The following is a 22,477-nucleotide window of genomic DNA, read 5'->3' as shown; positions in this document are numbered from 1 at the left end:
ATTTTCTTCGTGTTATTTGTTAACGAGAATAAATGCTAACTCTAATCACGTTAACAAATAATACAACGAAAACATACACTAAATATTTACCATGAATTTATCTATTTCTGATTTATATTATTTTTTTTTCACGAGTCCACAGATAAAAACAAAAAAATGTCTGTGAATATTATATTTAATACTGGCAGGGGCGTAGATTTTTTACGCCCGATGGGGGGATGATTTTTACAACCACTTATGTGGACTGTTCAATTTGCAAATTGGTAATTTCTGATTACGTGAACCTGAAAGCTGTAAACATACAATCACAGAGTAATTTTGTTGCCACAATACTTACATGTATGCTTAGGCCTACTGACTGATACGATCTATCGCTTAGATCGAAAAGCTTAGAAGCACGCCTATATTAAAGATGTACATTTCAGCTACTGAAAAAGCCTACATCTAGGCCTAATTATGTAATTCGATTGGTAAGAACACAAGAATCACAAGAACAAACACACAATTTGTAGGCCTGTGATGCAATAAAACAATTCAACAGACCAAACTGTAGGGGGGATGATTGTATGCACCATACCCCCCACCTAAAATGAAGGGGAGGATGTATCCCCCTTCCCCCCAGGATCTACGCCCATGAATACTGGGCAAATCTACTAAAGAAAACTTCTCCGCAGGTCATAGAACTATTTTTACGTTGGTTCTTGAAAGAGAAGGAGATATTTTATCAGTTTTTTTAACCACTATTGACCAAGTTTCTCTTGAAAGCCACCCAAACTTCGCAGAAATGTGGAAGCTATATAAATACTGCTATACTAATAGCAAACGCTTTATGTTATTAGAGTAAATAAGGCGTATGTTTATAACACTGTTTCCAGCAGCCTTATTATTATTGATTATATTTTTATGTACAGAAAACATGGCTACGAATATTTTACTGATACCTGGATAGTAGTGCCCTCTATGAGATCTTCAGGTTCCCCATTGAAAAAAATAAATCCGGTGTTTAATTAATGTGTATTAACTGAAAAATAAATTGTGCAATATTACAGATTATTAACTGGAAAATGTAACGCTGTGGGTTCGGTATAGCCAGCTAGTTAGGGCGCTCGAGTCGTTATCTGAGGGTCGCGGGCTTGTATCCCTGTTACACCAAACATGCTTGCTCTTTTAGGGGTGGGGCGTTATAACGAGACTGTCAATCCCACTATTCGTTGGTAAAAGAGTAGCCCAAGAGTTGGCGGTGGGTGGTCATGACTAGATGCCTTCCCTCTAATCTTACATGGCTATATTAGGGACAACTAGCACAGATAGCCCTCGTGTAGCTTTGCACGAAAATCGAAACAAACAAACCTTCACGTTGAGGATTCGAGTTCACTGTTATGTTTTCTGTGACTTTTTCAGTGAGATTTCTAGTATTAGGTGATTACCATGGTAGAATTCTCTGCTCTTGTGACAGGTGATTTATTCTATTTCACTTGTTAAAGACAAAACCAACTGGTTCAGTAAATATTGGTTAGGTGAGAGAAGAAACCGAGGCAACAACAAACTAATGGAAAACGTGTAACATTCAACTGCATGTATGTAGGTTAACGTTTATTGTCCATAAATGGACGTAAACAACTTTAAGAAACATGATAATTAGAAACTGTTAATATATAAAAGGAGATTAGAGAACACAAGAAACTAAAGTTATAAGTTGAATCAAACTGGAGATATTGTATTTTTAAGCCTATAAACGTAAACAAACTACACTATTTATTCCCACACTAGTTTGTTACAGTCTCAAGCTGTAGGCTTTGAAAATATAAATTTTGGTTCGAATTTCGTGCAAAGCGACACGAATGCTATCTGTGCTAGTCGTCTCTGATTTACCAGTGTAGGACTAGAGCGAAGGCAGCTAGTCATCATCACCCACCGCCATCTCTTGGGCTACTCTTTTGCAAACGAATAGTATGATTCGTCGTCATAATATAACGCCTCTGCGGCTAAAAGGGTGAGCACGTTTGGTGTGACGGAGATTCGTACCCGCGACTCTCGGATTGCGAGTCGAGCGCCCGAACCATCTAACAACAATTGGAAAAACTAGTAGGTTTGTTGAAAGCTAGAAATGACAATGAAGTTTGAGTTAAGGTTGTGTTTTCTCAGAGCAAAGCCACATCGCGCTATCTGCTGAGCCCACCGAGGGGTATCGAACCCCTGATTTTAGCGCTGTAAATCCGGAGACATACCGCTGTACTAGCGCGAGGCTTGAGTTAAGGACTTCTGTTTCCGTAGTAACCAAAACTGTTTTTGCGATACTCTTGATTGAAGCTCTACTCAAGTGTGAATGAATAGAACCAGAACGCAACTCACACACGTATGTATTTATACATATTCGTTTTGTATTTTTAATTTCGCGCTTGGCTACTCGAGGGCTATCTGCGCTAGCCGTCCCTACTTTAGCAGTGTAAGGCTAGAGGGAAAGCAGCTAGTCATCATCACCCACCGCCGACTCTTGGGCTACTATTTTACCAACGAAGAGTGGGATTGACCATCCCATTATAACCCCCCAACGGCTGAAAAGGGGAGCACGATTGGTACGACGGGGATTCGAACCCGCGATTCTCAGATTACTAGTCGAACGCTTTAACCCACCTGGCCATGCCAGACCCCGTGGAACTGTTTATAAAACTATGTAGGAATTTATAAAATAATTTTAAGAAATCAGAAGTGGGTAAATCGCACCGATTAAACAAAATTTAAAACATAAAGTGAAAAAATAAAAACCAAAGCTCTTCGGGTTTTATGTTTGACTTGAACAAGAATTGATCATGAATATTTTTTTGTTTTTTTAATCAGTTACAAATTATTTTTCGTCGAACACTTTAAAACAACTACTATTATGCTTACTTCACTAATGCTCCCCGGTGGCACAGCAGCATGTCTACAGTAATCCTTGATGACGAGAAACCCACTTGAAATAAAATATTAGCATATACTAATTAATAACCTAACATCCACCTGCAACTCCCTCTACAATCCCGTACCTGTTTATACTCTCGTACTTAAGACACATTTCCGTCAACTGTCACATTCAAATTCTTTCTTTGTTAACCTGAAAATGACCTAGAAAGATCGAAACGCTGTTCTTTCCTTATTAATAAAAGTGTTAATACCCATAACAGCCGTTCTGAGATACAGTATGCATACAGCCTTACAATGCTGGACACCGGGTTTCGTTGTGGGAAGAGCACAGATAGCTCATTGTGTTGTTTTCTGCTTACTTTCAAACAACTACCACGTATATATTCTTTACCCAACCCACAAGAATCTCTCTGTGTCACAAAGGTCGGTATGTACTTTTAGGGCACGGGAAAGTAACATAAGGGGTTCCCCAACCCACAAGAATCTCTGTGTCACGAAGGTTGGTATGCACTTTATGGCACGGGAAGTAACATAAGGGGTTCGAAATTTGGATATGATCCCTTATATTCCGGGGCCCCTCCCTATATTTTCCCCGTGAGTTGAACTAATCGGAGCATCAATTAGTATCATATGAAACATCTTAATATGGACTAACCTGAACTAACTGTATGATGATCTGTGAAAACTATAAAGATAGAGGTCGCTGATTGTGATTCTCTGCTTTGTTTCAGATTCGTTTCTGAGACTTACTCCTCTGGTCCAAAGCTCAGACCACTCAGAGGAAGACGAGCAAGTTAACGAAATATCCTGCGATGAAATTGCAGGTGTAGCAGGAACCAGTAGCAAGGAAAACACAAATAAAGAACAGCTAGAAGAAGAAGTCCGTAGCGTTATCGACTTAGACCGAAACAACAACGACAGCAGACGAGGATCTCTCGAAAGGTACACGAAGAACAGCGATGAATTTCGCAACGATTCCGACGGTAACAATTCTGCCAAGGATAGTGATTCCAGTGCACAGACCTCTGGCTCAGAAACTATAGATAAGTATCAGAAAAACTGCGTTTCGAATTCCGAACAGTTCATCTTCTCTGCTGATAGAGTGACAGTTCTGAAAAAAATAAATTCTGGTTCTCACAAAACAGGAGAATTAAAGCGAGATTTCGATCGAACAGGGTGAGTTACGTTTCATTATTACAAGATATTAAAATGTTACATTGTATCGTTTAAAGTATGCATTCAGTTGCACGTTATTTCCGTGTACTTAAGTAATAATTGATTCGATTGCTTTGCTGCTAAGCGCAAAGCTGGAGAAGATGTTTGTTTGTTTTAATTATAAAATCTGTGATAAATCATTTTCCGTTTCCTTCACACGTAAACCCAAGCTTTATTCTTTGGTTTGCGTGTTTGTTTGTTTTTTTCATTTCGGGCAAAGCTACTCGAGGACTATTTGCTCTAGCCGTCCCTAATTTAGCAGTGTAAGACTAGAGGAAAGGCAGCGAGCCATCAACACCCACCGCCAACTCTTGGGCTACTCTTTTACCAACGAATAGTGGGATTGACCGTCACATTATATCGCCTCCACGGCTGAAAGGGCGAGCATGTTTGATGTGACGGAGATTCGAATCCGCGACATTAGGATTATGAGTCGAGTGCCTTAACCCACCTGGCCATTCCGGGTCATGCTAAAAATTAACTATCAGTGATGTGCCCACTGCGGGGATCGAACACCGGACTTAAGCGTGATAAACAACATACCACTGTACAGATTTATTATAATTTGTCATTTCTACTCCTTAATGTGAGTTAATTTAAATGGTAATGTAGATGAAAAACATTAATTACTAGCTACTTCATGTTACATCATAACCAAATAACCAGATAATAATTCCAACGCTACTACATGATTGTCTGCAGCGTCTATTTTGTTGGCTAGATATAGTTAGGCTGTTCCAAGGATTAGAACAAATATTTTTGTTGTCTGGTTGCAGTTTTGTTGATACATTATCAGCTACAAATGTATCTGCGGTTGTGTTATCTAACTACACTTATAGTGATATGTAATTTACTGTAAATGTATCTTTGGTTACATTATTCAACAGGTATGTGTTACATACTAACCAAACCATGATTTACTACAAATGTATTTTTGGTTGCATTATTCAACTGGTATGTGTTACCTAGTTACCAATCCATGATTTACCACAAATGTATCTTTGGTTACATTATTCAACAGGTATGTGTTACCTAGTTACCAATCCATGATTTACTGTAAATGTATCTTTGGTTACATTATTCAACAGGTATGTGTTACCTAGTTACCAATCCATGAGTTACTACAAATGTATCTTTGGTTACATTATTCAACAGGTATGTGTTACCTAGTTACCAATCCATGATTTACTACAAATGTATCTTTGGTTGCATTATTCAACTGGTATGTGTTACCTAGTTACCAATCCATGATTTACTACAAGTGTATCTTTGGTTACATTATTCAACAGGTATGTGTTACCTAGTTACCAATCCAGGATTTACTACAAATGTATCTTTGGTTACATTATTCAACAGGTATGTGTTACCAAGTTACCAATCCATGAGTTACTACAAATGTATCTTTGGTTACATTATTCAACAGGTATGTGTTAACTAGTTACCAATCCATGATTTACCACAAATGTATCTTTGGTTACATTATTCAACAGGTATGTGTTACCTTGTTACCAATCCATGATTTACTGTAAATGTATCTTTGGTTACATTATTCAACAGGTATGTGTTACCTAGTTACCAATCCATGAGTTACTACAAATGTATCTTTAGTTACATTATTCAATAGGTATGTGTTACCTAGTTACCAATCCAGGATTTACTACAAATGTATCTTTGGTTACATTATTCAACAGGTATGTGTTACCTAGTAACCAATCCATGAGTTACTACAAATGTATCTTTGGTTACATTATTCAACAGGTACATGTTAACTAGTTACCAATCCATGATTTACCACAAATGTATCTTTGGTTACATTATTCAACAGGTATGTGTTACCTAGTTACGAATCCATGATTTACTGTAAATGTATCTTTGGTTACATTATTCAACAGGTATGTGTTACCTAGTTACCAATCCATGAGTTACTACAAATGTATCTTTGGTTACATAATTCAACAGGTACATGTTAACTAGTTACCAATCCATGATTTACCACAAATGTATCTTTGGTTGCATTATTCAACAGGTATGTGTTACCTAGTTACCAATCCATGATTTACCACAAATGTATCTTTGGTTACATTATTCAACAGGTATGTATTACCTAGTTACCAATCCATGATTTACCACAAATGTATCTTTGGTTACATTATTCAACAGGTATGTGTCACCTAGTTACCAATCCATGATTTACCACAAATGTATCTTTGGTTGCATTGTTCAACTGGTATGTGTTACCTAGTTACCAATCCACGATTTACCACAAATGTATCTTTGGTTACATTATTCAACAGGTATGTGTTACCTAGTTACCAATCCAGGATTTACTACAAATGTATCTTTGGTTACATTATTCAACAGGTATGTGTTACCTAGTTACCAATCCACGATTTACTACAAATGTATCTTTGGTTACATTATTCAACTGGTATGTGTTACCTAGTTACCAATCCATTATTTACTACAAATGTATCTTTGGTTACATTATTCAACAGGTATGTGTTACCTAGTTACCAATCCATGATTTACTACAAATGTATTTTTGGTTACTTTATTCAACAGGTACATGTTAACTAGTTACCAATCCATGATTTACTACAAATGTATCTTTGGTTACATTATTCAACAGGTATGTGTTACCTAGTTACCAATCCATGATTTACCACAAATGTATCTTTGGTTGCATTATTCAACAGGTATGTGTTACCTAGTTACCAATCCATGATTTACTGTAAATGTATCTTTGGTTACATTATTCAACAGGTATGTGTTACCCAGTTACCAATCCATGAGATACCACAAATGTATCTTGGGTTACATTATTCAACAGGTATGTGTTACCCAGTTACCAATCCATGAGATACTACAAATGTATCATTGGTTACATTATTCAACAGGTACATGTTAACTAGTTACCAATCCATGATTTACCACAAATGTATCTTTGGTTACATTATTCAACAGGTATGTGTTACCTAGTTACCAATCCATGATTTACTGTAAATGTATCTTTGGTTACATTATTCAACAGGTATGTGTTGCCTAGTTACCAATTCATGAGTTACTACAAATGTATCTTTGGTTACATTATTCAACAGGTACATGTTAACTAGTTACCAATCCATGATTTACCACAAGTGTATCTTTGGTTACATTATTCAACAGGTATGTGTTACCTAGTTACCAATCCATGAGTTACTACAAATGTATCTTTGGTTACATTATTCAACAGGTACATGTTAACTAGTTACCAATCCATGATTTACCACAAATGTATCTTTGGTTACATTTTTCAACAGGTATGTGTTACCTAGTTACCAATCCATGATTTACTGTAAATGTATCTTTGGTTACATTATTCAACAGGTATGTGTTACCTAGTTACCAATCCATGAGTTACTACAAATGTATCTTTGGTTACATTATTCAACAGGTACATGTTAACTAGTTACCAATCCATGATTTACCACAAATGTATCTTTGGTTGCATTATTCAACAGGTATGTGTTACCTAGTTACCAATCCATGATTTACCACAAATGTATCTTTGGTTACATTATTCAACAGGTATGTGTTACCTAGTTACCAATCCATGAGTTACTACAAATGTATCTTTGGTTACATTATTCAACAGGTACATGTTAACTAGTTACCAATCCATGATTTACCACAAATGTATCTTTGGTTACATTATTCAACAGGTATGTGTTACCTAGTTACCAATCCATGATTTACTGTAAATGTATCTTTGGTTACATTATTCAACAGGTATGTGTTACCTAGTTACCAATCCATGATTTACCACAAATGTATCTTTGGTTACATTATTCAACAGGTATGTATTACCTAGTTACCAATTCATGATTTACCACAAATGTATCTTTGGTTACATTATTCAACAGGTATGTGTTACCTAGTTACCAATCCATGATTTATCACAAATGTATCTTTGGTTGCATTATTCAACAGGTATGTGTTACCTAGTTACCAATCCATAAGTTACTACAAATGTATCTTTGGTTGCATTGTTGAACTGGTATGTGTTACCTAGTTACCAATCCACGATTTACCACAAATGTATCTTTGGTTACATTATTTAACAGGTATTTTTACCTCGTTTTTAACAACTCCATGATTTACTACAAATGCATCTTTCGAAACATTATTCAACAGGTACATGTTACCTAGTTACCAATTCACGATTTACTGTAAATGTGTCTTTGGTTACATTATTCAACAGGTATGTGTTACCTAGTTACCAATTCACGATTTACTGTAAATGTGTCTTTGGTTACATTATTCAACAGGTATGTGTTACCTAGTTACCAATTCACGATTTACTGTAAATGTATCTTTGGTTACATTATTCAACAGGTATGTGTTACCTAGTTACCAATTCACGATTTACTGTAAATGTGTCTTTGGTTACATTATTCAACAGGTATGTGTTACCTAGTTACCAATTCACGATTTACTGTAAATGTGTCTTTGGTTACATTATTCAACAGGTATGTGTTAGCCATTCATTTTTCAACTGTCCATCTGACTACAACTTTTATGAATATTATAACATGTGTATGGATATATAATCCAGGAGGTTTACAGTACTGTGTAAAAGTGTTAAGATAACGTGAGAAATTAGATTTCAGGCTACTTTCAAAGAAGAATGGAAGGTGGATCATAGGAGAAATGTGTGAATTTTGTTCGCCTTCATATGTAATTCAACATAAACTCAGTGGAAATGTTTGAGTTCAGTAAACATTTAATATGTTGTGTGTCCTTCTTTTGCTTTAGTAACTGTAGACAATGTTTCAGGTATTGTTGTAACATATTTAATCAAAGTGTCCTTTGGGATTTTACTCCAAATGTCTCTGACACACTCTCATAAAGTTTCTGTAGAAGTAACTTTTGATTTGTCAAGTTTTGGTCTATCAAATCCCAGACTTACCCAGCTGGGTTGAGATTGAGGCTCTGCGAGACCATTGTATCATTTAAATGACTCCAGCAGCTTGTTTTCTCAGTTAAGTAATTTCTGCATGGGTTGGATGAGTTTTTTGGGTCATTTATCTTCTTGGTAGTAGAAAACTTTACTGATAATACACAAACCACTGGGTATACCATGATGGATCAGTATCCATCGATTTTATAAATATCTCCTCTCGCCTTAGCAGAATGAAAGCACCCTCAAACCCTCACACTGCCTCCCTGTATGTGCTATACACTTAGGTGAGTTTCTTTTACTGGGTACACAACCTAAGAATTGAACCAAAAGCTCCAAACTTAGATTCATCTGTCCATAACACCCTTTTACAATCATCAACAGTCCAGTTTTTAGTAAATTTCAGTGTCCTGGTAATATTTGGAGGTCAAAGTAAAGGTTTTTTTTTAACTGCTACATCACCAAATATTCCATTCTCATTGGGTCTTCTTAATACTGTAGAACTGGACACTTTGCTATAATTTGGCATCTTGTTGTTTATCTCGTGCTTAAGATCAGTAGCTGTCTTCCTTCTGTTCTGAAGACTACATAAACAAAGATACTTAACATCAGTATCATTGAGTTAAGGTGTTCTACCTCTTCCTTTTCCTATTTCAAATTCACCAGTCTCAGTCTCATGATCTAGGGTATACTTGACAGTGTTTGGGGAACATTTCGGGTCTGCAGTAATTTGTTGGAGTGTCCAACCAGCATCACATAAATCTTTTATGCAAACCCTCTGCCCTACTGACAATTCTGTATGTTTCATGGACTGTGGCATGACAACAAAACTTAATATATAGATAGACTGTCTTTATGAAGGTTTATTTGTGGAGTGCTATTAAATTGATATCATATACTGGTACAATATGCTAGGCCCTTGCAAGCTTATTACTACATAGTTAAGACACTGTATGTGGTACCATGATAGTTACTTCAGGCTTCCAGTCTCATCAGTATGATTCTTTCAAGAAGAATCCTTATGACATACCCTTGATACAAGTATATGGGGATTCTAAAGAATGATAAGTGTTCTCACCTTGGATTAGTTAATTGTTAACAGGATACAGTGAAGCATTACCATAGCGTTGGAATTTATATTCTCTAATGGCATGTAAGAATTAGTCTCCAAAATGGAAAAAAAAAAGACAAAATATTCTCCTATCCTAACAGTTTTGTAACTGACTGTAACAAACATCTGGAAATATTATTCTACATCGTTACAAGTAGAGGACTCCATGACATCTTCCCGAATAGTTACAGATAGATAAATCAATGATGTTATGTTAATCGTTATAGGTGTATGAATCGATGGTCTTATGTGAATAATTATAGATAAATTAATTTATAACATCTACTTGTGTTGTCAGATAAAATAATTTATATCATCTACCTGTGTAGTTAGATAAATTAATTCATAACATCTACCTGTGTAGTTAGATAAATTAATTCATAACATCTACCTGTGTAGTTAGATAAATTAATTCATAACATCTACCTGTGTAGTTAGATAAATTAATTTATATCATCTACCTGTGTAGTTAGATAAATTAATTTATATCATCTACCTGTGTAGTTAGATAAATTAATTTATAACATCTACCTGTGTAGTTAGATAAATTAATTCATAACATCTACCTGTGTAGTTAGATAAATTAATCTATAACATCTACCTGTGTAGTTAGATAAATTAATTTATAACATCTACCTGTGTAGTTAGATAAATTAATCTACAACATCTACCTGTGTAGTTAGATAAATTAATCTACAACATCTACCTGTGTAGTTAGATAAATTAATCTACAACATCTACCTGTGTAGTTAGATAAATTAATTTATAACCTCTACCTGTGTAGTTAGATAAATTAATCCATGACATCTACTTCTCAAAAGAAACTTCTACAAAAATAAAACCAAAACTATAATATTTATATTTCAGTGTATTTATGTAATTTAAAGTCTGATACATGAAAAATATATGGAAGATTAAAATATATATATATATATATATATATTTATACTTACGATAATAATTCGTGATACAATCCCTCATACTGTTTACGTTTTTATATTTCACCATGTGTTATTTCCCTTTGGAGCAAGGCCTAACGATTAGGGCGTTCGAATAGCAGGGTCAAAACACTGTGTCGAACACACCTTCACAGGTGTGGACAAGTTATAATATGTCAGTCAATCTCACTATTCATACGTAAAGATCAGCCAAAGAGTTGGCGATAGGTGTTGAAAGCCAGTTGTATTTACGTGATCAGCAATTTAGGATTAGGAACGATGGTACGTAGCCGCAATAGCTTTGCCAAGTCTTTACCTATCTATCCACTTACTGTTGTTATGCCCAAACATATGTTGTCAAATGTGTCTTAAGTTTGTATGAATCGACAGGTCTGTATCCGGAACGTCTGTGTCCAGCGATTCGGCCATGGGGCATAGTGAATGTGACCATTCAGTTCGACTTGAGGAATTAGAGGCAGATCTCATGTAAGTTTTTATTTTTTTTGTTTCTTGAATTTATGTAGATATATTAGGAATTGTTCAGTAGTAGAAACGACCCACTAGACTGTAATGATTATGGTTTGTGCAATAACACTGAAAATAAAAACTAGAATATCAGCTGTGCTTTAACGGAAAGTGTAGGTTGTGACCTTGTGCGTTGTCGCTTTTTATTATTATTTCTTTAAGTTGTTGCATTGCAAAACCAATAGATCCTTTTGAATTCCAACACATTGACGGGCTCTTGGTTTTGTTTGTTTTTTTAATTTCGCGCAAAGCTGTACGAGGCCTATCTCTGCTAGCCGTCCCTAATTTATCAGTGTAAGACTAGAGGGAAGGCAGCTAGTCATCACCACTCACTGCCAACTCTTGGGCTACTCTTTAACCAACGAATAGTGAGATTGACCGTCAAATTATAACGCCCACATGGCTGAAAGGACGAGCATGTTTGGTGCGACGGGGATTCGAACCCACGATCCTCAGATTACGAGTCGAACGCCTTAACTCACCTGGCCGTGTCGGCTCTCGGGCTCTTGGAAATAACTTTACTAATGTCTAAGTGTTGAAAAGCATTAGGTCTAGTTTTCAGGCTGCAGATTGATAGGTCCGACGTTTAAGATGTAGTTTCGCTGAATCGTATCTGTATTTTCTGGTGTGGGCGTATTATGAAAGTGACGCTCTATCTCTTTATTCGGTTCAAAGAATCAGACAAGATCCTTGTAGCGGTAGGTGTTTCCAAATGACTATCCCACCACTGGTCAGTAGTTCCAAATAAGAGATAACCATGACTTTTGAACTGTAGGAGTCTTTGATCTGACCATTTAGTTCACGAGCACATAGGGTGTTGTTAAGGTCGACTTGAAGTTTCAGATTAATTTCAAAGATTCTTTACCTGTTATCGAAAATTATGTGTTTATGTACTGGATAAAAAATCTGGCGAAAAATAATTTTTCGTCGTTACTAGCGTTGATTCAACGGCTTTCGTTATTAGCGTTGAATTAACGGCTTGGAAAATTTAATTTCAAAATTAGTGGAACTATAGATTTTTATGAATAACGTTGGGTATTTACGCCTAATTGAAATGATTAACGTTGGGTATTTACGCCTAATTGAAATGATTAACGTTGGGTATTTAAGCCTAATTGAAATGAATAACGTTGGGTATTTACGCCTAATTGAAATGAAATTTCCTCAAGTTTTTGTTTCCAGTTAAAACGATCGAGGATACAATGTTTGTTTTGAACGTATATATGTGAGGAAATTGTAGCTCAAACTTAAATTTATCCAATGTTTTAACTTAAGCCTAAAAACAGGTGTTATTTAATTAGTTGAACGAATGGTACACTGTCAAAAGTTAGAGATAATAGATGTCGGATTTATTGATAACTGATTTAAATAACATATTCAGTAAATCACGCCATGTATTTTAAAAAAATGTTTTTCTAATGATGCACATTGTGGCTAATGCTTTTGTGTAACTGTTTAAAACAAGTAGGCCTACTGGATTAATATTTTATTTTGTCTTACTTGTAACACACGCTTAACGTTGCAAACAAAAACACTGACCAAAATCTCAGACAAGCGTGCATGCAACACACAAAAAAATTGAACAATTTTAAGGGTTAATTTTTAAATTTATTACGATAGCTTCAGAATATAGAGTTTAGAAGTAGGTTTGTTTTGAAGCTATCTCTCTCCAACTCTATTATTTGTCACAATGATCAGTTAGTTGTTAAGTGTAACTTTGGTGTTCATGGCTGATTTATTATTCTTTTAGGATGACGAAATGTGAGCTGGCTAAGGCCTTAAACAGGGAAGCTGGCTGTAAAAGCACAATATCAGAAAAGGACCAACTGATTAGGGATTTACACGACCGTATTAGAGAACTTGAGCACAAGGAAAATGACATATGGTACGAAACTAAAGTCGTTCAATTTGAAGACAATAGAGAGTTGGGTAATAGTTCTGTGCTTATTGTAACTCTAAGAACTCACGAGTCTACAATAGCATGTAGAGAGTTGGGTAATAGTTCTGTGCTTATTGTAACTCTAAGAACTCACGAGTCTACAATAGCATGTAGAGAGTTGGGTAATAGTTCTGTGCTTATTGTAACTCTAAGAACTCACGAGTCTACAATAGCATGTAGAGAGTTGGGTAATAGTTCTGTGCTTATTGTAACTCTAAGAACTCACGAGTCTACAATAGCATGTAGAGAGTTGGGTAATAGTTCTGTGCTTATTGTAACTCTAAGAACTCACGAGTCTACAATAGCATGTAGAGAGTTGGGTAATAGTTCTGTGCTTATTGTAACTCTAAGAACTCACGAGTCTACAATAGCATGTAGAGAGTTGGGTAATAGTTCTGTGCTTATTGTAACTCTAAGAACTCACGAGTCTACAATAGCATGTAGAGAGTTGGGTAATAGTTCTGTGCTTATTGTAACTCTAAGAACTCACGAGTCTACAATAGCATGTAGAGAGTTGGGTAATAGTTCTGTGCTTATTGTAACTCTAAGAACTCACGAGTCTACAATAGCATGTAGAGAGTTGGGTAATAGTTCTGTGCTTATTGTAACTCTAAGAACTCACGAGTCTACAATAGCATGTAGAGAGTTGGGTAATAGTTCTGTGCTTATTGTAACTCTAAGAACTCACGAGTCTACAATAGCATGTAGAGAGTTGGGTAATAGTTCTGTGCTTATTGTAACTCTAAGAACTCACGAGTCTACAATAGCATGTAGAGAGTTGGGTAATAGTTCTGTGCTTATTGTAACTCTAAGAACTCACGAGTGAAAGCACAGCAGAATATGTAACAAAATGTAAACCACACTACAGTTAACATATCCAGTGACGGTGAAGCCTTTAGTCTAACATCAGGACTACAGGCGTACGAGATGGGATGGGTCTGTGAGATATACGATAGCGACCTAGTTTGCAATACGTACGGTCATTAGGGTAAATTTTCAGTTTTCATTCAGGAAAAATTAGAATCAGAAAATATAACTTCATAAACTCATTTAGGCGAAATTTGTGTAGCCCCGCTCCCTGAAAAATCCCCGTACGCCTATAACCAGGACTTACCAAAACCTTGTTTTGTTTGTTTTTTGTTTGGTTTGAATTTCGCGCAAAGCTACTTGAGGGCTAACTGCACTAGCCGTCCGTATAATATAATTATTTCCTTCAGAGATTGTACATTAAAAAAAAAAAAAAACCGAAACTGGGGCCTTTTCTGAAAATCATTGAACCTTTTGCGCGTGGTCTTGTCTATTAACTCTTTTTAAGATCTGTACAAAGGAAATGTTCTTATACATGCTGGGCCTGGCATGGCCAAGCGTGTTAAGGCGTGCGACTCGTAATCTGAGGGTCGCAGGTTCGCATCCCCGTCGCGCCAAACATGCTCGCCCTTTCAGTCGTGGGGGTGTTATAAAGTGACGGTCAATCCCACTATTGGTTGGTAAAAGAGTAGCCCAAGAGTTGATGGTGGGTGGTGATGACTAGCTGCCTTCCCTTTAGTCTTACATTGCTGAATTAGGAACGGCTAGCACTGTTGTTTTGTTTCTCTTAATTTCGCACAAAGCTACTCGAGGGCTGTCTGCGCTAGCCGTACCTAATTTAGCAATGTAAGACTAGAGGGAAGGCAGCTAGTCATCACCACCCACTGCCAACTTTTGGGCTACTCTTTTACCAACGAATAGAGGGATTGACCGTCACATTATAACGCCCCACGGCTGAAAGGGCATGCATGTTTGGTGCAACTGGATCGAACCCGCGACCCTCGGATTACGAGTCGAACGCTTTAACACTCTTGGCCATGCCAGGACAGAGGGCTAGACCACAACAAATATAGTTGTGGTGGTACTGTTTTAAAATTATAGACGTGAACATTTCTTGATAAATGTAACACAGAAATAAAGAAAAATTAAAATTTAAATCCCAGTGTAAAAGAACGCCGTCAACTGAAATCATTTCATTTGTAATTTATCCTATTGAAATGTGTAATTTTTGTACAAACGATGCTGACAGAGCATCCTATACATTTCATAAGTGGTTCAAATTAAATATTTTATGTTCGTTTCTAAAATTCATGTTATGAAGTATATTTCACCCTCTGTCCATTTTGTATTTTTTTCATTTCAAAACAAATTCATCTTTTGAAACTTTGTGAAAAATGTGACTTATTTCTTGAAACAGTTTCGTTTTCTAGTGAAACGGATCAGCTCAGTGGTGACTCTAAGATTCGACATTCGATCCCTACAGTTTGCACAGAACAGATAGCACATTTTGAAGTTTTGTGCTTATCCAGAAAAGCTATTTTCAAAACTTTACAAGTGAACAATTATTGTAAATCTAAAGTTTAAGGTAATTTATCTTCGAAATGTCGCGCGAAGCTGCTCGAGGGCTATTTGAATTTGTCATGGGCTCTCTGAGTTAGCTGTTCCTCATTTCGAAGTGATAAGCTTTAGGGAAGGCAGTTGTTTTACACCACCGACCCGCGACAAAAGTGAAATTGACAGTGACATTATAACGCTCTCAAGGCTGAAAGAACAAGCATATTCGTGATGGGATTCGAATTTGTGGCTTGCAGTTTGCGAGGCGAACACCCTAACCACCAAACCCAAAGTTTAAGGTGAAAGATAAAACTTTTATATTTATAAATTATTTTAAACCTTATATTTCTCATTTGAATCAACATGAGTTCATCTGTCTTACAAAAGTTTGGTTTGGCCCACCGATAGAGCTCTGAATTTGATCTGACCTGACCCTTGTTCGAATCTTTGCAATACCACAAACTATTCCGAGCTTCTTAAATTGTAGATGCATTATTAGAGTAGCAATCGACCCCTTGGCACGGAGGATGGGTGATAGGAAGCTAGTGACCGGTTATCATCTCTCTGTCCACTTGATTAAAATTACGGACAGAGTCAAGAAGCCATAGTAGGTTGACCCTAAATAGAAAATAGAAATCGTTTTCTCCACATAACGTCAATGTTCTTGTATAATAGCTATAAATGAAATATCAGACTATTCTTTGCTTTTAATTCCAATTAAACCTTCAAAGGTCTTATTAATATATATATATTTATGTAGGCATTCGTCTAATCAAAAAACCACCAGCGCTCAGCGCTTCCAGGAAAAGTGTAGAATTCTTCAAAACCTGAACCGTTTTCTGAACGAAGAAGTCATGAAACTGTCTCATCTTCTGAACGAAGAACGGAACCACAGTGAGAGACAACATCTGTAAGTAATAATCCTACACGTGCCACAGAGTCAGGTGCAGTAAGTGTATCTTTCATGCAAAGAAAATCTGTCATAATGAATCGATAACCCATGTCCATCGAGCAACAGTGTCACAGTTAAATTACAGATAATGTATTTTTTTTGTCCAAATGTAACTTCAAAGAAGTCGTACCGCAATGTCTGGGAAATGTTATAAACAACCATATTACATTTTCTATTTACTCTTTGCTTATTTACATTGTGTCTGTGTTTCCAAGGACAGCTACATTACCTTTTCTAATACGGAAAACCTTATATCACTGCTTTCTCAATATATTGTTAAACCTGTTATTACTTAAAGTTGTTTTAAATATTTTTTATCACAGCTTTAGGTATGAAGATCACGTGTAAACTGTACAACTTTAAACAGTAATTATAAGTTTAAAGGCTCCAACCCCCTGAAAACGATCTTAGGTTAGTTTAATACAACAGAATACATTTTCAACATGCTCATGTGATGTAAAACCATTGTAATAATTATTCACTTAGTGGAGTAATGGAGTCATTAAAAACTACATACAGACGTAAAGTTACTGGTAGTTATTTGTAAAAAAACAATTCACACAACTAGACGTAAAGTTAGTTAGTTATCACCATTAGATTCCATCTAGGAACAATGGGCCGCAATCGCTTGCGGATTCTTCAACAAGTATTTAAGTGAGTAGGTTGTTGGCACACTGCACCGAGCCGACCCTAATTTAGCAATGTAAGACTAGAGGGAAGGCAGCTAGTCATCACCACCCACCGCCAACTCTTGGGCAACTCTTTTACCACCGAATAGTGGGATTGACCGGAACATTATAACGCCACCACGGCTGAAAGGGCGAGCATGTTTGGCGCGACGCAGGCACGAACCCGCGACCCTCGGATTACGAGTCGCACGCCTTACGCGCTAGGCCATGCCAGGCCAGACGTAAAGTTACTGGTAGTTATTTATAAACATAACAGTTTACACAACTACACGTTAAGTCAGATATAGTTAGTTATAAGGAAAATAATTCATACAACTAGGCTTAAGAAAAAAGTTGCAACAAGTGGTCAGACAAATTAAATCGTTGCTAGGATGGTATGTAACAGGTGAATCGTTGTTAGGATTGTATGTAACAGATGAATCGTTCCTAGGATGGTATGTAACAAATGAATCGTTGTTAGGATTGTATGTAACAGATGAATCGTTACTAGGATGGTATGTAACAGGTGAATCGTTACTAGGATGGTATGTAACAAATGAATCGTTGTTAGGATGGTATATAACAGGTGAATCGTTGTTAGGATGGTATATAACAGATGAATCGTTACTAGGATGGTATGTAACAGGTGAATCGTTGCTAGGATGGTATGTAACAGGTGAATCGTTACTAGGATGGTATGTAACAGATGAATCGTTCCTAGGATGGTATGTAACAAATGAATCGTTGTTTGGATTGTATGTAACAGATGAATCGTTACTAGGATGGTATGTAACAGGTGAATCGTTACTAGGATGGTATGTAACAGGTGAATCGTTGCTAGGATGGTATGTAACAGGTGAATCGTTACTAGGATGGTATGTAACAGGTGAATTGTTGTTAGGATGGTATCCAACAGGTGAATCGTTGTTAGGATGGTATATAACAGATGAATCGTTACCAGGATGGTATGTAACAGGTGAATCGTTGTTGGGATGGTATGCTAACAGGTGAATCGTTACTAGGATGGTATGTAACAGGTGAATCGTTGTTAGGATGGTATATAACAGGTGAATCGTTGTTAGGATGGTATGTAACAGGTGAATCGTTACTAGGATGGTATGTAAACAGGTGAATCGTTGTTAGGATGGTATATAACAGGTGAATCGTTGTTAGGATGGTATGTAACAGGTGAATCGTTACTAGGATGGTATGTAACAGGTGAATCGTTACTAGGATGGTATGTAACAGGTGAATCGTTGCTAGGATGGTATGTAACAGGTGAATCATTGTTGTAGGATGGTATGCAACAGGTGAATCGTTGTTAGGATGGTATGTAACATGTGAATCGTTGTTAGGATGGTATGTGAAAAGGTGAATCGTTGCTAGGATGGTATGTAACAGGTGAATCGTTGTTAGGATGGTATGCAACATGTGAATCGTTGTTGTGGATGGTATGCAACAGGTGAATCGTTACTAGGATGGTATGTAACAGGTGAATCGTTACTAGGATGGTATGTAACAGGTGAATCGTTGTTAGGATGGTATGTAACAGGTGAATCGTTACTAGGATGGTATGTAACAGGTGAATCGTTGCTAGGATGGTATGCAAACAGGTGAATCGTTGTTAGGATGGTATATAACAGGTGAATCGTTGTTAGGATGGTATGTAACAGGTGAATCGTTACTAGGATGGTATGTAACAGGTGAATCGTTGTTAGGATGGTATATAACAGGTGAATCGTTCCTAGGATGTTATGTAACAGGTGAATCGTTGCTAGAATGGTATGTAACAGGTGAATCGTTGCTAGGATGGTATGTAACAGGTGAATCGTGTTTAGGATGGTATGTAACAGGTGAATCGTTACTAGGATGGTATGTAACAAGTGAATCGTTGTTAGAATGGTATGTAACAAGTGAATCGTTGTTAGGATGGTATGTAACAGGTGAATCGTTGTTAGGATGGTATGTAACAAGTGAATCGTTGTTAGGATGGTATGTAACAGGTGAATCGTTACTAGGATGGTATGTAACAGGTGAATCGTTGCTAGGATGGTATGTAACAGGTGAATCGTTACTAGGATGGTATGTAACAGATGAATCGTTGTTAGGATGGTATATAACATGTGAATCGTTGTTAGGATGGTATGTAACAGGTGAATCGTTACTAGGATGGTATGTAACAGGTGAATCGTTACTAGGATGGTAACAAGTGAACAAGTGAATCGTTGTTAGGATGATGAGTATGTAACAGGTGAATCGTTACTAGGATGGTATGTAACAGGTGAATCGTTTGTTAGTGATGATGGTATGTAACAGGTGAATCGTTGTTAGGATGGTATATAACAGGTGAATCGTTGTTAGGATGGTATGTAACAGGTGAATCGTTACTAGGATGGTATGTAACAGGTGAATCGTTGTTGTGGATGGTATATAACAGGTGAATCGTTCCAGGATGTTATGGCAAACAGGTGAATCGTTGCTTAGAATGGTATGTAACAGGTGAATCGTTTGCTAGAGATGGCGTATGTAACAAATTGTGAATCGTTGTTGGATGGTATGCCAACAGGTGTGAATCGTTGTTAGGATGGTATGTAACAAGTGAATCGTTGTTAGGAATGGCGGTATCAATCAAGGATGGTATGTAACAGGTGAATCGTTGTTAGGATGGTATGCTAACAGGTGAATCGTTACTAGGATGGTATGTAACAGGTGAATCGTTACCAGGATGGTATGTAATAACAGGTGAATCGTTTACTAGGATGGTATGTAACAGGTGAATCGTTGTTAGGATGGTATACTAACAGGTGAATCGTTGTTGTAGAGATGGTATATAACAGAATCGTTCCAGATGTTACAACAGGTGAATCGTTGTTAGGACGGTATGCAACAGGTGAACCGTTGTGATGGGCGTAACAGGTGAATCGTTCCTGGATGGTATGCTTAACAGGTGAATCGTTAGCTAGGATGGTATGTAACAGTGAATCGAATCGTTATGCAACAGTGAGGATGGTATGTAACAGGTGAATCGTTGTTAGATGGCATACAACAGGCGAACTGCTTCGTGATGTTATGGCGTAACAGGTGAATCGTTACTAGGATGGTATGTAACAGGTGAATCGTTGTTAGAATTAAGGTATGTAACAGGTGAATCGTTGCCAGGATGGTCATGTAACAGGCATGAATCGTTGTTAGGATGGTATGTAACAAGTGAATCGTTGTTAGATGGTATGCTTAACAGGTGAATCGTTACCAGGATGGTATGCAACAGGTGAATCGTGGGTTGTGCCAGGGATGGTTGTTGTGGATGCGTATGCAACAGGTGAATCGTTACCAGGATGGTATGCAACAGGTGAATCGCTGCTGGTGATGGTATGTACCAGGTGAATCGTTGTTGTGGATGGTATGTAACAGGTGAATCGTTGTTGTAGGATGGTATGTAACAGGTGAATCGTTACCAGGATGGTATGTAACAGGTGAACCGTTGCTAGGGATGGTATATAACAGGTGAATCGTTGTTAGGATGGTATGTAACAGGTGAATCGTTTACTAGGATGGTATGCGTAACAGGTGAATCGTTGCTAGAATGGTAGGCTGCAACAGGTGAATCGTTGTTAGGATGGTATGTAACAGGTGAATCGCGTTTAGGATGGTAGCGTGCACAGGTGAATCTGTTACCAGGATGGTATGTAACAGGTGCAATCGCTGTTAGATGGCATGCAACAGGTGAATCGCTGTTAGATGGCAGGCGTAACAGGAATCGTCATCAGGATGGTATGTAACAGGTGAATCGTTGCTGGGATGGTATGCAACAGGTGAATCGTTACCAGGATGGTATGTAACAGGTGAATCGTTGTTAGGATGGTATACAACAGGTGAATCGTTGTTGGGATGGCATGCAACAGGTGAACTCTTCCAGGATGGTATGCAACAGGTGAATCGCTGTTAGGATGGTATATAACAGGTGAATCAGTTCCCAGGATGCTTGCGTAACAGGTGAATCAGCTGCTGTGAATGGTACAAAAACATGCGTGAATCGCTAGATGGTACGTGCGGTAAGTGAATCGTTGTTAGGATGGTATGCAACAAGTGAATCGTTACCAGGATGGCATGTAAAACAGATGAATCGTTGGTGGATGGCATGCAAACAAGTGAATCGTTACAGGGATGGTACAACAGGTGAATCTACCATGGATGCATGCAACAGGTGAATTGCCAGGATGAAACGTAACAGGTGAATCGTTACCAGACGGTATGCAACAGGTGAATCGCTGTTAGATGGTATATAACAGGTGAATCGTCCCAGGATGTTATATAACAGGTGAATCGTTGTTGTGGGATGGTAGCGTAACAGGTGAACGTCACCAGGATGTACAACACATAAGAACTGCTTGTTAGATGGTATACAACAGTGAATCGTCCTCAGATGTTATGTAACAGGTGAATCGTTTCTAGGATGGTATGTAACAGGTGAATCGTTACTAGATGGTATGTAACAGGTGAATCGTTGCTAGGATGGTATGTAACAGGTGAATCGTTGTTATGATGGTATGTAACAGGTGAATCGTTACTAGGATGGTATGTAACAAGTGAATCGTTGCTAGGATGGTATGTAACAGGTGAATCGTTACCAGGGATGGTATGTAACAGGTGAATCGTTGCTAGGGATGGTATGTAACAGGTGAATCGTTGCTAGGATGGTATGTAACAGGTGAATCGTTGCTAGATGGTATGTAACACGTAAACTATCAAATAATCGAATATTTATATTTTTCTCCTTAGGACATTGTTTGAGTTGCAGGAAGAGATCGAACAGTTCGAGAGAGATTACGTCTTCTCCTCCAGTCTTCCATCAGATTCACATTTCGAGATGGTTGCGAAATGATGGAAGTTTATCAATACGGTGTAGATGGGTAAGTAGACTTTAG

The 22,477-nt window shown here is 37.3% G+C and overlaps 1 protein-coding gene across 1 annotated transcript in view; it reads left to right on the top strand.

Annotated features, from left to right (window-relative positions):
• The window catches only part of LOC143228796 (uncharacterized), a 91,084-nt gene extending 68,625 nt beyond the window's left edge, over positions 1–22,459 (top strand). Inside the window, exons 7-11 of the mRNA XM_076460158.1 lie at positions 3,636–4,080; positions 11,498–11,593; positions 13,383–13,517; positions 16,693–16,842; positions 22,332–22,459. Of these exons, the coding sequence (XP_076316273.1) occupies positions 3,636–4,080; positions 11,498–11,593; positions 13,383–13,517; positions 16,693–16,842; positions 22,332–22,434 (929 nt within the window). The 3' untranslated portion in view covers positions 22,435–22,459. The remainder of the gene's footprint in view (positions 1–3,635; positions 4,081–11,497; positions 11,594–13,382; positions 13,518–16,692; positions 16,843–22,331) is intronic.
• Positions 22,460–22,477: the final 18 nt, after the last annotated feature.

Source organism: Tachypleus tridentatus, chromosome 10 (assembly GCF_004210375.1).
Source record: "Tachypleus tridentatus isolate NWPU-2018 chromosome 10, ASM421037v1, whole genome shotgun sequence".
NCBI lineage: Eukaryota > Metazoa > Arthropoda > Merostomata > Xiphosura > Limulidae > Tachypleus > Tachypleus tridentatus.
Note: the sequence above shows the minus strand (reverse complement) of the source record. Positions and strands in the feature narration are given on the sequence as shown.